This window comes from Meleagris gallopavo, chromosome 15, assembly GCF_905368555.1.
Source record: "Meleagris gallopavo chromosome 15, MGAL_WU_HG_1.1, whole genome shotgun sequence".
Taxonomy (NCBI): Eukaryota; Metazoa; Chordata; class Aves; order Galliformes; family Phasianidae; genus Meleagris; species Meleagris gallopavo.
Window position 1 is genome coordinate 9982068 of NC_139418.1, and position 14526 is coordinate 9996593.

The window sequence follows — 14526 nt, forward strand, 5'->3', positions numbered from 1 at the left end:
GAGAAAAGGCCGAGCCGGCGCCGCCGAGAGGGGTGGGCAGGGAGGAGAAGGGAGGAGGGAAGCGGGGCCGCCCCTCCGTGATGTCAGCGCCGTCGCCCCGCCCACCGCCGCCGCAGTGACAGCTCCGCCCGGGCCGAGCCGAACCGAGCGGGCGGACCATGGCCGACGACTTCGGCTTCTTCTCCTCGTCCGAGGGCGCCGGCACCGAGGAGGACCCGGCCGCCGCCTTCCTGGCCCAGCAGGAAAGCGAGATCGCGGGCATCGAGAACGACGAAGGCTTCGGGCCCGCCGACGGCGACTCGGCCTCCGCCCCCGCAGGGCAGGCGGCCCCGCCGGAGTCGGGTGAGCGCCGCGGAGCGCCGGGCGAGGCCTCCTCCGTGGGCACGGGGTGGGGAACGGGGTATAAAGCGGGGCTGTGCCCCCGGGCTGCCCCCTGTGCCGTTACCCGCAGGGCGGAGGGTCCCTCCGGTCTTTGAGGTTCCTCCGAGGGGTGGTCCCTCGAGGTTGCCCCTCGGCTGTCTTTGGGGTTCCTCGTGGGATGCATTGCACCGCTAGCGTGTGCTGGTTCTACCAGCAGTGAGCAAACAGGCTCCCCTGTGGGTTAGATCCCAGCAAGGGCTCTCTGGGGTCTGTGCTTGGTCCCAAAAGTGTTGGGGTTTCTGGAATCTGAGGATGTGGGGTAACTCCTGAGCGTGGGATTACCGTCTATGGGGCAGTTCTTCCTCAGGCTGGTTTCTATGGATCAGACTGAGCCCCTTTGTCCCTGCCTCAGTGAGGGACACTGAAGTGGGATGCAGGTATCCATGTTCAGCTGGGTGGCCTCTACACTGCACTCATAGACAGGAGAGCTCTTTGGGGTGCAGAATGGAAAGCATTTCCATTGTGGACATCGTGGTCCTAGGCTCAGCAGGTAGAAGGTGTTCATCCTGATCTCAAGCCTCCATATGAGCCCCAGCCCTGCTTTTAGGGGCTTCAATAGATAGTAGGCGCTCAGAGATCTGTTATCCACATGGATAGAGGGATACAATTGTCCTCTTCTGTCCACAATGCAGGCAGGCCCCCAGGGCCTCTTCAGGCTGTCTGTAAAATGGTGGTTTTTTCACCTCTCTACTTACAGAGCCGCAAAGTCAGATCTGGGCCCAGAGAGGTGCTGACAGCCTCAGTGCTAAATGCAGTCAGGCAGGCTGGAGCTGGATTTAGTTGGAGCTGCAGGGTGAGCACCATGGGGACAGTGCTCCCTTGAGGTACTCTAGAGCTGTGCTGTGGCCGCATGTGCCTGCAGCCAGATGGCCAGCAGAGGCCCTGTGGTTGAACATGGCCATCACTGGGAGAGCTCAGGGCCTGGATTCTGCTTTTGTCAAAGCCTCTTTACCCAGCGGCCACATGTAAGGCATCAATATGCAGCTCTTGAGACCGAGAGGGAGGAAAGTGTGCTGCACTGTTGCTGTGAGCTTTGTCCCTGACAGTGTTGCATTCCTGTCACAGGAATAGAGCAGTTCTGCCTCTGCTTGGCACTCGGTTGACAGCTTCTGGGTCACCCATCTGTGTGCTGAGGGAGGCAGCTGCTGCCTTTTGCAGAGCTGAAGTTGGTCGAGTTGTTTTCTTATAGCCAGAACATGATGTCCAGCCCCATGCCTGGAGGAGTTTCCCTAATCTTCAGAAAAGATTAAAAAAAAAAAAAAAAAAAGGCAGTGAAAACACTATAAAGACAAAGTGCCCTGGAAGTTTTGTCTGGGAAAAAGGTGCTGACCAAATCCCTCCAAGGACGGGCAAACACAGCCTGGCCTCAGGAATGGCAGGAGTCTCCACACATTCTCTGCAGCAGCTGCTCAGGGAGGATTTGTTGGGTTAGTGGCTCTGGACAGCAGAGCAGCACAGTCTTCTTCCCATCGCTATCCTGGACAGGCTGTGTGAGGCCAAGGGGATTTAGGGTTCTGCTAGGACTGGACAGGGCCAAGTATGTTGGGAAGGAGTCCTCCTCTAGATACTGAAACCTTGCTAGCCCTAACTTGAGCTCCAGCACACCGCTCTGCTGGTATCCATTGCTTGGACCAGCATAGGGTCTTTAGTCTGGGACCCATATATGTGAGTCTATTGTGATTAGGTGTGTTGGGTTGTAAATGGCACATCTGCATCCCCAAGGAACTGGCTTGTTTCTGTCTCACGAACCCCAGCTCCTCTGGGATCACTTCAGTTGCCACAGCTGTGTTTCTCTTCCTTATTTTTCTAGTTGGTTTCCAGAATGGAGGAGCCACTGTCAATGGAGATGTTTTTCAGGTGAGAACTCAGGCCCATGTTCTGGCCCGGTGGTACCAAGAATAATTAGGTGGGTGTGGGGCCAGCATGCAATTGCTCTGCCTTTGGGATTGCTTGTGCTCTTCAGCTCCAGAAAAGCTGTGGTGCTCCTTGAAAAGTTTGGGTCTCATGGTGGGTCCCTGACTCCTCTGTTCTCACCTATGCTTGAAAGACAAGATATTGTCCCTCTGCCATGGCCCAGAGTTTGGAGTTGGAGGCTTTGAGACTGAATTATGCTGGTTCTGGTCCTGCTCCAAATCTGTTTGTAGGTGGCCTGTGCTCTGAAGGAGTGCCTGAGCTCTAAGGGAAGATGCAAACACTCTGTTCTCTACAAACCCCTCTTTTTCCAGCCTGGAAATCCCCTGGAGGCCCTTGGAGTGTTTGAGAGCATCTCCTGACAGTCCAGATCCTGGACAGGGCTTCCAGAGGCACTTGCTCAGCTAACACATGGCTATAGCCTTGCTACTAAGTCTAGCAGCATATCCCATTAAACTTGCTTTCCCCATGGCTGAGGGTGTTTCAGGGGGACACCTGCATGGGTCTCATCTCCCTCTGGGAGCCTGTAGCCACGCTGTGCAGGGTAGAGGAGAAGCTGTGCCAGCTCCTGACAAGCCTCCTATGCATTGTCTGTGCCTAGTCTACGGGATGATAATCACATCAGAGATGGGATAGACTTAATTAGATTGCGGATCTTGGAGGAGAGCCGTAATCCCCTTGCTTAGCTCCATGTCAGCCAGCAGAAAGTTTTAGGAAAGGTGCTGATGTGGCACAGAGCATAATGTTGGGCCTGGTGGGAGCTGTGCAGGCTGCTCAGCTTGGAGAACCACAAGAGGCTCCTGCTTGTGGGCTGGAGTAGAGGGTGGTGTTCTCATGGGCCCTGCCTCACCTGGGCTCGTTCTGTCTATTGAGGCCCAGCCTAAGACGGCACTCATTCTTGGGGCTGGGACCACAGCTTGAGCAGTGCTTTGGAGCACTGACAACTGTACTGGGCTGTCACCAACCCTACATATCTTGGCTTGTCTTGGTGCTGGTAGCCTGGAGTCCTGTTCTGCACCGTCAGCCCACTGAGAAGGCTGGGCTGGGCTGTGTGAGGAGCTGATGTTGATGGCGAGGTGCTTGTATCCTGCAGGAGTCCAATGGCCCCACAGATGCCTATGCAGCCATAGCCAAGGCTGATCGGCTGACCCAGGAACCTGAGAGCATCCGCAAATGGAGGGAGGAGCAGAAGAAGCGCCTGGAGGAGCTGGGTGAGACCCAAGGCTGTGTGGCCATGCTAGTTGCACCACAGGACGTGGTGATTGAGGTCCTTGGGATCCCTTGCCTAGTGGTGATCCCACTGCACCCAAGATGTGCCTTTTGCCTCATGCCATATGTGTGCCCCCACCAAAAATCTGTCCTTGGAGGCAGTGACACCTTTCAGAGAATGTTCTAGTGGAGGCTGGAGTGTCAGTGGGTGCCAGTCTGTCTGATGGGGTCTGTCTCACCCTGGCCTTAGATGCAGCATCGAAAGTGACTGAGCAGGAATGGCGTGAGAAGGCCAAAAAGGACCTGGAGGAGTGGAACCTGCGTCAGAATGAGCAGATGGAGAAGAACCGAGCAAACAACAGGTATGTTGGGGTTAGCATGATCTCTAGGCTGAGACTGGCAGGGCTCAGTGCGAGCAGCTGTTGCAGCCAGATGTGCCTTCCTGTAGTAACCAGGGAGCTCTGTCTTCACAGTGGACCTAGCCTTGCAGAGGCAGGGCTTTGCCAGACCACGCCCCAGTACTCCAGGCAGCTCTGGTGGCCGTTCAGAGCTGCTCTGGTCCCAACTGAAGGCTGGGCGAACACGGCAGGATTTGAGGGACTCCTGTCCCATGCGTGGGAGGGGTTGGGAAGCTATGCAGCCCTGTTGTTGCTGGCAGGTTTTTCTGATGCTGCGTGTGGCATGATGATGGGTTACCCTCTGTGGGAGGATGCTAACCCCCTCTCTGTTTCTCTCTTTCTAACCCTCTGCCTGCCTGTCTGCTCTGCGTTCTCTCTCTGTCTGTGCCTCGGGGCTAGGATCGCTGACAAAGCCTTTTACCAGCAGCCGGACGCCGATGTGATTGGCTATGTGTATGTGTGTCTTACAGACCATATTCTGCCCTGCACGGTCTGGGGTCCTTGCCTCAGCACTTTGGCTGCCCAGTCAAGGAAGGGGGGGGATGCTGGGAGGTACTGCGCCCTGGTGAGATTCCAGAGGGAGAATGCTTCAGCTGAGCACTCCAGATGCTTAGGAAGCAGAGCTCTTGAAATTGCCCCCTGGAGGAGCTGGTTGAAGAGACAAAGCTGTGGAGTTTAGGGCTTTTAAGGGAGTGTCATGGGGGTGGAGAAGTCTTGAGAGCAGGAAGACACCCCGGTGCTTCTGGATGAACGTTGTCTTAGGTGAGTGCAGCCAGCAGCAGCCTTGAGCATCCCAGGTCTCTGGATCCTAAAGGATGCTGAGTTCATTGTCTGGAGCAGTGAGACAGGAAATGGGGACACAATGGGTTCCCAGAGGGGAGGGTCGTCTTGGAAAGAGTTCTGCCAGTGACAACCCTCACCATGTCTGCAGGGCCTCGGAGGAAGCATTCCTGAAGGAGTCCAAGGAGGAAACCCCAGGCTCAGAGTGGGAGAAGGTGGCCCAGCTCTGCGACTTCAACCCCAAGAGCAGCAAGCAAAGCAAGGATGTCTCGCGGATGCGCTCGGTGCTCATCTCCCTCAAACAGACACCCCTGTCCCGCTAGTTGCCATCTGGCACAGCCAGGAGTGCAGCAGGGCAAGGCCCTTCCCCTTGCCCTGCTGCTCACCAAGGCGGATGGCTTCACGGGGTCAGCTCACACAAGGGGCCTATGCCCTACCTGCCCTCTGGTCTCTGGTGTGCACCTTGGCTGTGCTCAAATCAATGGTTGTAACTCTCCCCATGGTTTTCCTTTGCTTAAAAGGTGCATTGGTCTCTTTTTACACTTATTTATTACTGTGGCATTTCCCTGGGAAGCGACACTGGGTGGCAGAGCTGAGTTAGCAGAGAAGCCTCCAGACAGAGTAACGCCCAGCTGCCTGGCAGGGTGAAAAGGAGAACACCTCCCACTCGGTGTCCTCCATCTCATCCAGAGCTACACTAAGAGCAAACTTGCACACCTCCTGCCTGTGGCATGAGAGCCCTTTGTCTGGGATTGGGTCCTAACCCTGGGGCAGAGATACTGGGGGGACTTGGTTCCTTTCTGCCCTCCTGTGGGAGTTTTAGAGCAGAACTGGCTGTAGGGCTGGGGGTAAGGAACACCCTAAACTCATCTCCACAACACAAGGTCCCACAGGGAGCATAGCAGCAGCATGATGCCACAGGGCTGGTGGGGACGGAGGGATGTGAGTGTGGGCACACGACCTGGCCATGCATTCCAAAAAGCTGGCAGTTGCAGTGTCGATATCCCATCTGACCTGTGGGGCTGCTCTCGGCAGACAGCTCTGTGGTGCAGGGTGCTGAAAAGAAGCCACAGGACAAGCATGCAGGAAGCTTCTTGACCCTCCTACAAGGCCACTGGCTGTTGGGAAGATGGAGTGCTTAGCTTTGGGGGCCCTTGGCTCTGTTCTGTGCCTTCCCCTACTTTGAGGGAGGCAGCTGGAGGCTGTGTGGCTGCAGGGAAGCAGGTAGCAAGGTCCAGCTGCTGTGGGACAAGTCAAACCTCCAGTTCCCTCACCCAGAGGCAAATAACAGGATTAGGCAGAGGTCTGGTGCTACGGCTTTTGCTCTCCCCAGAGAACAAATCACACATTTGTCTGCAGCTGGACAGCTGCTCTGTGGCTTCAGTTTGCCCATGTGCCACTGGATTTGCATACCAAAAGCAGTATGGCAAGATGCAGGTCCTGTTCATTGCCTCATCAGATGCACTTTCCAGCCCAAACACTCGCTTTCTCTCCTCACTTGGCAGGACTGGCACCAGCCCCTCTGGCTTTGAGCCCCAGCCCTGGAAACCTGCAGAACTGGTTAGCTGAAGGGGTATTGATAAGGTCTGCTTACACCTTGCAACAGAGCAGCTTGCTGTGAGCTTGTGCCCTAGGACCAGCCTGTTGTGGATTGGGGAAAGGCCTGCAGCAACAGCCTGAGGGGACATGGAGCAGAGTGCATAAACCATTTGTCAAAGCTTTGCTGCAGAGCCCTGCTCCACCAGTAAATTCAATACATAGAGCTCTTTTGCAGTGACAGCTCCACAAATCAAGGTTGTCTACCCTCTTACTGCAGTCCTGGAGGGATGACCTGGCACCCGTAACCATGGCTCATAGGCACAACAGTAGCTCTGCAGCTGCCTGACAGGCCTGGAGAATGCTGTCATCTTTGGTAGTGGGCTGGAAAAGGGAGTGGGTGTGTAGCAATTACTGTGTTTTGTGCTGGGATTGTGCCCCTTGTCTGTATGGCTGATCACTCCTCCTCTGTGTCCCTGCACCGCAGCACATATAGGCATCTCTGCTGTGGTGCAGGATGGACCCAGGGATCTGGCTGCCTGCATCTGCCTTTCTTTGCAGAGCAGCTGGAAGAGCCTCTGGCTGCGCTCTGGGCCTGCAGTCCTAGCAAGTAGCCAGGCTCTGCACTCCCCTGGTTGCCATGCACCCTATGTTGGGCAGGGCATCTTGGGGAGCAGTGCCCACTGCTGTTCTACATCCCTTTGGCTTTGGTATATGTGACTGTTCAAATCACCTGTTACAATAAACCGACATCTCCAAACTGACCCTACAAGGCACTGTTGTCTTTATCCTTCAGCGTGTGCACTTAGGAGAATCCATACCTGCAAAGCCTGCAGAAAGGACAGTGCTGTAGGAGAACCACATCCTAGGGCTACAGGGTTTGCTCTGAGCTGAGACAAGCAGCAGCAGCAGGATGAGAGAGTAGCTGCTCTGCTCTGACCACAGGCATGTGTGCTTACCCAGACATGCCGAGCAGACCTGGGCAAGCTGCTCCTGAGCCTCCCTGCACCACAACAGCCATCCAAGCAGCTTCCTGTCCTGCAAGGGAACTCGTCTGGCTGCAAATGGCTTTGCCAACGGGCCAAGCTCACAAGTCTGCACAGCAGTTCCTCCACACACACCCTGCCCAGAGTTGTCCAGGCTGTAAGTGTCAGAAAGGCAGCAAAGCTTCTGGGAAAGGTTTACTAAGCAGCTAATGAAGGAAGTGAAGAGCAGCCTGGGCATGTTCCCCACAGTGGGCTGTGTGGGTTCCTTTGGTGCTGGGAAATAATGCAAAGTGTGGCACTCAGAGCCACCCGTGAAGATGTTTGCCACAATGAGGGAAACACAGCTCCTTCTGGGAATGGGATCTTGCCCAGCAGTTGGTCCCAACTCATGCAATGCAGCAAATTGTGCAGAAGTGACCTCTCAGTAAAAGCAGCTAAATATCAGTGCGTTCTGGAGAACGCAGCCTGTTTGGGAACCCAAGTTCCCACGTTGTTTGCACAGCTGTTACACCTCATGTCCTACTTATGACCTAACCACAGCTCAGAGGCAGCAGTGCCCACTCCTCTCAAGCTTCTGACTTTCCTGGCTCTGCAGTGCTCTGCAGTCCCGTATTGCTCAGCATCTTTGCTGCAATTCACTTTGTTACTCACCGGCTGCAGCTGGATGGATTGCACCTTCTCCCCGAATAACTCATGCACTGATTATGAACTCTGCCCTGCCCGGATCAAACCACAAATGGAGCCATTTCTTCCCACCCAAGCAACGCATTTCTCAACTGCTTTTACATAGCCTGATTAAAGCCACACCTCGGTGCAGAGAGGCACCACCAAGCGACAAAGGAGCCAATTTCAGCAGGCGGTGACAGCAGCGGGCAGACACGGGAGCTCTCAGGGAATCAAAGAATCACCGCAGCCCAAACGTGAGGTTAGCAACAGAGGTATATTAGCCACATTTCGACGCTATGTGACGCGCAGCATCTCCGACACCGGCTCCAACGCACCGCAGCCGTCTCACGTCCGCGGGCAGCGCCCGTCCTCCAGCCGTGCCGCTCCCCGCGCTCAGCTCCTGGCCTTGAGGGCGGTGGCCACCATGCCGCCCAGCAGAGCCGCGACGGTGAAGCCCTGAGCCACGACTCGCGCCCGCATCATCAGCTGCGAGTGGCGCGTGTTGCCCCTCTGGAAGCTGATGAGGCCGTAGGTCAGCACGCCCAGGGTGCAGAGGCAGCCTGCAGAGGACGGACAGACAGACGGACAGTGAGACGAGTCCGGCCCAGCCCCAGTCCCCCCCGTCTCCCCGAAGCCCGGCAGGGAGCAGCGCCCACCCCCGGCTGCCGGGGCTTAGCGCCCTTCGGGCCCTCACCGAGGGGCACCAGCGGGTTCTCGCGCGTCTTGCGCCGGAACTTGTCCGCGAAGCCCTCATCGCGGTACACCGGCATCGGGATGGGCTCCAAGGGCGGGGGAGACCCGGCCGCCATGTCTGCGGCCGTGGGAACACCGAACGGCGCGACCCTTCCCGCCCGCCGTAGGCCGGCTCCCGGCAGAGCCACGTGACCCCGCCGCGGGGTGTGCCGGGAGCTGTAGTTCGCGATGGGGCCGGCACCGCGGCGGTTCCCACACGCGGGACTCCGCTTCCCGTGGTGCCTCGCGGCGCAGTCCGGCCCAGCGGTGCGGTCCGAGGGCGGCGTGGGGCAGCCATGCCGAAGGCCAAGGGGAAGAACCGGCGGCAGAAGTTCGCTTACGGCCTCAACCGCAAGCGGCTGTACCGCAACGCCAGGCGCAAGGCCGCGCCGCGCATTGAGTGGTGAGGGCCGGGGGCGCGGGCTGCGCGGGTCCGGGGGGCGCGCACGCACCGCGCGGAGCGGTGATCGCAGCCCCTGAGCCGTGCCTATCCCCGTGCAGCTCACATATCCGCCATGCGTGGGACGCGACCAAGTCAGTGGCGCAGAACCTGGCCGAGATGGGCCTGGCCGGGGACCCCAACAAGGCCGTCCCCATCGCCAAGAGGCGGCTGCAGGTGAGCGCGGGCGGGACGGGCCGGTCGTGGGCGCGTGTCTGTGGGCTGAGCTGAATGGGGGAAAAAGGGAAAAAAAGCTTTATTTAAGATGTGGGAGATGTCCCGGTCCGTGGGCCGTTTAGGCCTGCAGAAGTAACGTGTTGGCAGCCCTCTCCAAACACACTTTTCTCGAGGTGCTTTTTATCTCAATGCAGAGGATGGAGACGGAGAGTGATGGACAGGAGCAGGAGAAGACGCTGGTGCGGAAGCCCTACGTCCTGAGCGGTCAGTGCTGCGCTGTGCTGCCAGCGGCGTCCTGCTGTGCTGCTGTCAGCGCATTGGGATCCCGGAGGTGTTCGGTCTTTGCTTGCAGCTGTGAGGGGCTCAGGCAGGGAAAGCTGTTAGTTCTCGTACAAACCTTGATGCAATTGTTTTAAGGCTTGTGAGTGTGCACAGAAGGTTCCCAGCCAGGCTGGAGCTGAACTGGAACAAAAACAGCTCTTCTTCCCAGCCTGTCCTGTCCCGTGAGTTTCCTTTCTCTTCTGTGCTGCCTTTTTCCACCTGCTGCCCCAGTGGGCTTCTTATCACTCTGAGTCCAAACTCAATGATGTCCCACACCAGTGGGACAAGAACCTGTGGCTGCCCTACTCTGAGTACAACAGCAGTGACAGCAGTGCTTTAGCAGCTGTGCACAGTCAGACACCGCAGCAGGGGCAGCAGCAGCTCCTTCCTCACAGTGTGAGCTGCAGGGCTGCATGCCTGCAGTATTCGTTCATTTTCCTCATTGTCTCATTCATTTTCCTGCTCGGTTGTGCTGGGCAGCAGTGCAGCATGCAGGCACAGAGCTGTGCCGCAGAAGCTCAACTCTGGGAGGTGCTGCTTCCCTCCCTCCCCTGCCTGCCTGCATCACGGTGCCTCTACTTTCTGCCTAGAGATGGAATTTGAGGCCAGTCTTCCTGAGAAGAAGTCAAATACGCTCTCAAGAGACCTCATTGACTATGTGCGGTACATGATACAGAACCATGGGGAGAACTACAAGGTAAGCACTGGGTGCCTCAAAGCAAGGAACAGCTCGCTTCTGGCTCTTCTGCATGATGGGAGTTGCCACACATCCCTGCCTTGGATCTTGGTTTGTGGTCAGCTGATTTCTCAGGGGAAATAGTGCTTTGAACCTCAGCCGGATCCTGGCAGGCACTGGCTGCAGCCTGCCTGGAGCGTGGCTGTGCAGATCTGTGTCTGCTGTTCCTCTGAGGTATTCTCGGCTTTGTCACAGGAAATGGCTCGTGATGAAAAGAACTACTACCAGGACACTCCCAAACAGATCAAGAGGAAGATCGGCGTGTACAAAAATTTCTATCCTGAGGAGTACAAGGATTTTGTTGCATCACTCAAGCAGGAGAAGATGGATGTGCAGTGACTGTCCCTTTTTGTCCTCTGGTTTGCCTGCAAGCACAGACTTGGTGCTACCTTTTCTGAACCACAGGCAGGTGATTGTCACTTATCGGCTGTGGCTTCTGGGTAGGCTGAGCTGTGCAAAGCTTCTGGTGATGGAGGAAGGACCTTCATTAAACAGAGTTATAACCAGGCATGAAAGATTCTTGACTGAGGCTTGTGGCATGCAGACTGAATGTGCCATGCCACTCCCTCTTTTCTGAGTGTGAGCCAGTGCTTTTTCCACCTTGTTAAAATAAATTATGCTTCATGTTGGTGGGAATGTTTTGCCTGTAGGCTTCCATTCCTATTAGAACTCCTGGCACTGACATGTAGTACACAGACAGCAGATATGCATTACCTTCTGTAGGTAGGGCTGGGGACTGCAGGGGTAGGCAGTGCCCTTGCTGATTTCCTTGTAAGCAGCAGGAGCTGCTTCCCCCAAAGCAAATTCTTTGCCCTCAGTTCAGTGAGCCTGGGCTGATGGCCCCTTTACTGCAAGGAGCCAGAGAACAGAGCCAATTCATCAACCTCATTTATTCATAAGAGTAAGGAGCAATTGTATAAAAGGTTTCACAGCAGAGACCAGCTGGCATGTATTTCCTTACCCCACATGCTCCCCGGTTTCCCCTGTCAGTTTCCAAGGGCCCAGCCCTTTGTCCTAATGCAGCAGCCTTTTCTCCTGCAGACAGGACTTTCTGCAGTTCCTGAGACGAGGATGGAACAGGCAGCAGAGCAAACAGCACACTCATATCCCCTGTTCAGGATGAAGCAGGGGAAGCAGAGCAGGGTGCCAGGTACCTGCTTTCATCTCTGCTCAACAGGCTTTTAAATACTTAAAATACTCCCCCTGCTTGGAGAAGGGAGAGCTGTGCTCAGCTCAGGTGAGGGGCTCCTGCCTATGGCTGTGCATCAGACCAGCCTGGGCTGCAGGGCGGCATCACGTGGCTTGGCATGTTTGTCAGGAAGGAGCGCCCACGTGGTCTTCATCTGCAGGAAAGCTGAGAACTCTGCTGCAGGCAGAGGGGCTGTTTCTTCCCCTAGATCCTGGGTAAGCACTGTGGGCTCATCTCTTCCTGTGTGAGCAGGGAGGGGGCTGCATCAGCCACATCAGCTCCAGGGTGCCCTGTGGGGGGGCAGGGGCATTATGAATCCAGACCCTACTGCCATAATGGCAGGGGAAGGGATTGCTTCAGCTTTCCAAGAGCTTCCTTATGGCTTCACACTGCTCTGCATCTCCTGCCCACCTTATGGGCTTCCATCCAGACAGCAAGCTGGGTTCAGTATTCTGTGGGGCTGCCGTGTAAGGTGCAGGGCTCTGCCCTGTGCTGTTGCTGCTCTGAACTGGGGGACGCATCTGCCCTCTCCCTGTGGCAGAGAGCAGAGTCCGCTGCTCGCATCCTGCGTGCAGCCATGTGTCAGCCCAACCCCAAACATTGCAGGATGCAGTCCCAGCTCCAGCAGCTCCCTCCATCCCAGTGGGAGCCCGTCTGCTCAGGGCTGGGACAGCAGGGTGACCAGCAGGCTCTTCAAGTGCAGGACGCTGGTGGCTGTGCTCAGACTAGCCCAGGTCGCACTGGTGGGCAGGAGGAAGAGCTCCCGCTGCCCACTGAGCAAGTGCAGGGCCAGCTCCTCCCGCAGCTCTTCCGTGCTTAGGGCATCGCTCTTATCCTGTGGGCAGAGAGGAGGTGGCTGAGGAGGGTGGTGTGACCACAAGCCCATGGGTGGGGAGCAGCAGTGTCTGCCGATCCGGTTGCCGGCTGGCAAGAACTCGTCCGGCCATGCAGCCCTAGCAGGGATTGCTTGCTCTTGCAGCGGAACCGAATGGGAAACAGCAGCAGGCATGCACTTGGCCGTCTGCCTGGGCAGTGGATTTCCCCTTTGAGTTTCTGCGTGCTGCACTCTTGAAACTTATTTGATGGGGCAAGAGGAGCAGCGCCCACACTTGTGATAATGTCTGGAGGATGTGGGGACTGAGAGCACAGGTTTTGCAAAAGCCGGGGGATTTGGGTCATAAGGATTTGCCCTTGAGGCCCTCGGGAGGGTTGGTTTGGCTGCAGTCAGCGCTGGGAGGCACCTACCTGTTTGTTGGCCAGCACAACCAGCGGCAGCCGGGGCTCCTCAGCCAGCAGCGTGTGCAGCTCCTGGCGTGCGGTCAGCAGGCGTGACCTGTCCACCGAGTCCACCACGAACACCAGCACGTGGGCATCGCTCAGGTAGAGCGGCCAATAAGCCCGCAGGTTGTAGCTGCCGCCCACTGTGGGAGATGGGCAGCGTCAGTGCCGGCGTGGGGGAATGTGGGTCTGCTGCATCCCCACGGGGAAAGAGGGGCCTGCCTTACCCTCCAGCAGGTCCATCTCCAGCCCCCCGACGTGCAGCTGGGCAGAATTGAAGCCCAGTGTGGGCGGGATGCGCGTCCTGGCCTTCTGGCTGCAGATGTAGTGCAGGACGCTGCTCTTCCCTGCGCCGTCCAGCCCCAGCACCAGCACCTGCTTCCACACCGCCTGCGGGCAGCAGGACAGAGCGGGGCTGCTTGGGAGCCGGACTGAAGCAAAGGGTCCCGCCGGCCCCCAGACCCCACACGTCCTTTTCCAAACCGGGGGGTTCCAAACACCGAGCCCCCTTGCTCCACAGGAAGGGCTTGGGGGGTCCCATTGATACCCCCACCCCAAACCCCCTTCTCCAGCTGTGTGGGCTCTGGGCGGAGACTTCAGATCTAGCAGCTTCAGCACCACGGGGAATGAGCCCCCACCCCGTGCCCTTCCCCTTCCCAATGGGGATCCCAGCGAAGGACAGCCCCGCCGCTGTGCCCCCGGGCCAAGGAATGGCGGGTTGGATCCCCTTACCGTGCTACCAGCCGGGTCTCGCTCCTGCAGCTCCCGCAGCTCCCAGCCGTCCCAGGTGCCCGCGGGCTCGGTGCCGCGGAAGTAGAGCTTCCAGGCGATGAAGAGCAGGGAGCCGAGCACCACCACGGCGGCTCCCAGGACCAGCGTCAGGTTACGCAGGACGCCGGTCGGAGCCATGCGGTACCGGTACCGGCACTGGCAGCGTACGAGGCAGCCAGATGTATGGCCAGATGTGCCCGCCCCCGGCGTCACCGCCGCGCTTAAAGGGGCCGCTCCGACCGCGGGGGGTGGAGAGAGAGGGGGAGAGGAAGGGGGAGGGTTGGTAGGTCCTTTAAGGGAGCTTATAAGCAGGAGGGGAAGAGGAACTGACCTTTTTACACGGTGTAATGGTCACAGTAATAGGACAAAGGGGAATAGCATTGAACTAAAAGAGGCTTAGGTGAGACTTTAGGAAGAAATTCGCTACTGGAGCAGCTGGAGATGCTCAGGGCCAGGTGGGATGGGGCCCTGCACAGCCTCATCCGGTGGGGGGCAGCCAGCATACGGCAGGGTTGGGGCCAGGTGGGTTTTGAGGTCCCCTCCAGCCCAGCAATTCTGTGATTCTATGGAAAGAGGGAGGCAGGCAGTGGGGTCCGGAGCCTCCCCGGACAGGGAGGCTCGTATAGCGGACAGGGCTCGTATAGCGGTGGAGGACAGGGCTGTGGTGGCCATGATGTCCGTGGGAGGACAAACCTATAACTCCTTTACACCCAGCTGGGGCTGCCCCAGGCCACGCAGCCTCGAATGCGAGGTCAGGTTGCCTAGGAGGCTGTGGATGCCCTATCCCTGAAAGCATTGAAGGCCAGGCTGGATGTGGCTCTGGGCAGCCTGATCTGGTGGGTGGCAACCCTGCACATAGCAGGGGGGTTGAAACTGGTTCATCATTGTAGTCCTTTTCAACTCAGACCACTCTATGACTCTATGGCTGTGCAGAGCCGATGCGCCTCGTCCCCTTCTCGCGCCCATCTGCACGGACT

General features: G+C 57.5%; 4 protein-coding genes across 5 annotated transcripts; 2 read left to right on the forward strand and 2 right to left on the reverse strand.

The window, feature by feature from the left end:
• Positions 1–69: 69 nt before the first annotated feature.
• CLTB (clathrin light chain B) lies at positions 70–7018 on the forward strand. Of its 2 annotated transcripts, XM_010719067.2 has the most exons (6): positions 70–342; positions 2231–2277; positions 3425–3542; positions 3791–3902; positions 4338–4391; positions 4870–7018. In XM_010719067.2, exons 1-6 carry the CDS (start codon positions 159–161, stop codon positions 5039–5041), a joined length of 687 nt encoding a protein of 228 aa, XP_010717369.2. In that variant the 5' UTR covers positions 70–158; the 3' UTR covers positions 5042–7018. The 2 variants fall into 2 exon arrangements, with proteins under 2 accessions (XP_010717369.2, XP_085092678.1); XM_085236552.1 differs by lacking the exon at positions 4338–4391 and having other exon boundaries at positions 74–342.
• A 1143-nt stretch (positions 7019–8161) lies between these two features.
• Positions 8162–8778, reverse strand: HIGD2A (HIG1 hypoxia inducible domain family member 2A). Its single transcript, XM_003210353.3, has 2 exons — positions 8601–8778; positions 8162–8466 (listed from the first exon to the last, which is right to left on the reverse strand). Exons 1-2 carry the CDS (start codon positions 8713–8715, stop codon positions 8300–8302), a joined length of 282 nt encoding a protein of 93 aa, XP_003210401.2. The 5' UTR covers positions 8716–8778; the 3' UTR covers positions 8162–8299.
• A 90-nt stretch (positions 8779–8868) lies between these two features.
• Positions 8869–10947, forward strand: NOP16 (NOP16 nucleolar protein). The gene is made up of 5 exons (XM_085236554.1): positions 8869–9041; positions 9140–9254; positions 9449–9518; positions 10166–10272; positions 10507–10947. Exons 1-5 carry the CDS (start codon positions 8935–8937, stop codon positions 10648–10650), a joined length of 543 nt encoding a protein of 180 aa, XP_085092680.1. The 5' UTR covers positions 8869–8934; the 3' UTR covers positions 10651–10947.
• Positions 10948–11186: 239 nt separating this feature from the next.
• ARL10 (ARF like GTPase 10) lies at positions 11187–14428 on the reverse strand. Its single transcript, XM_003210355.5, has 4 exons — positions 13511–14428; positions 13006–13168; positions 12746–12921; positions 11187–12335 (listed from the first exon to the last, which is right to left on the reverse strand). The coding sequence occupies exons 1-4, from the start codon at positions 13685–13687 to the stop codon at positions 12159–12161; spliced, it is 693 nt and encodes a 230-aa protein (XP_003210403.1). The 5' UTR covers positions 13688–14428; the 3' UTR covers positions 11187–12158.
• Between the last annotated feature and the right edge of the window lie 98 nt (positions 14429–14526).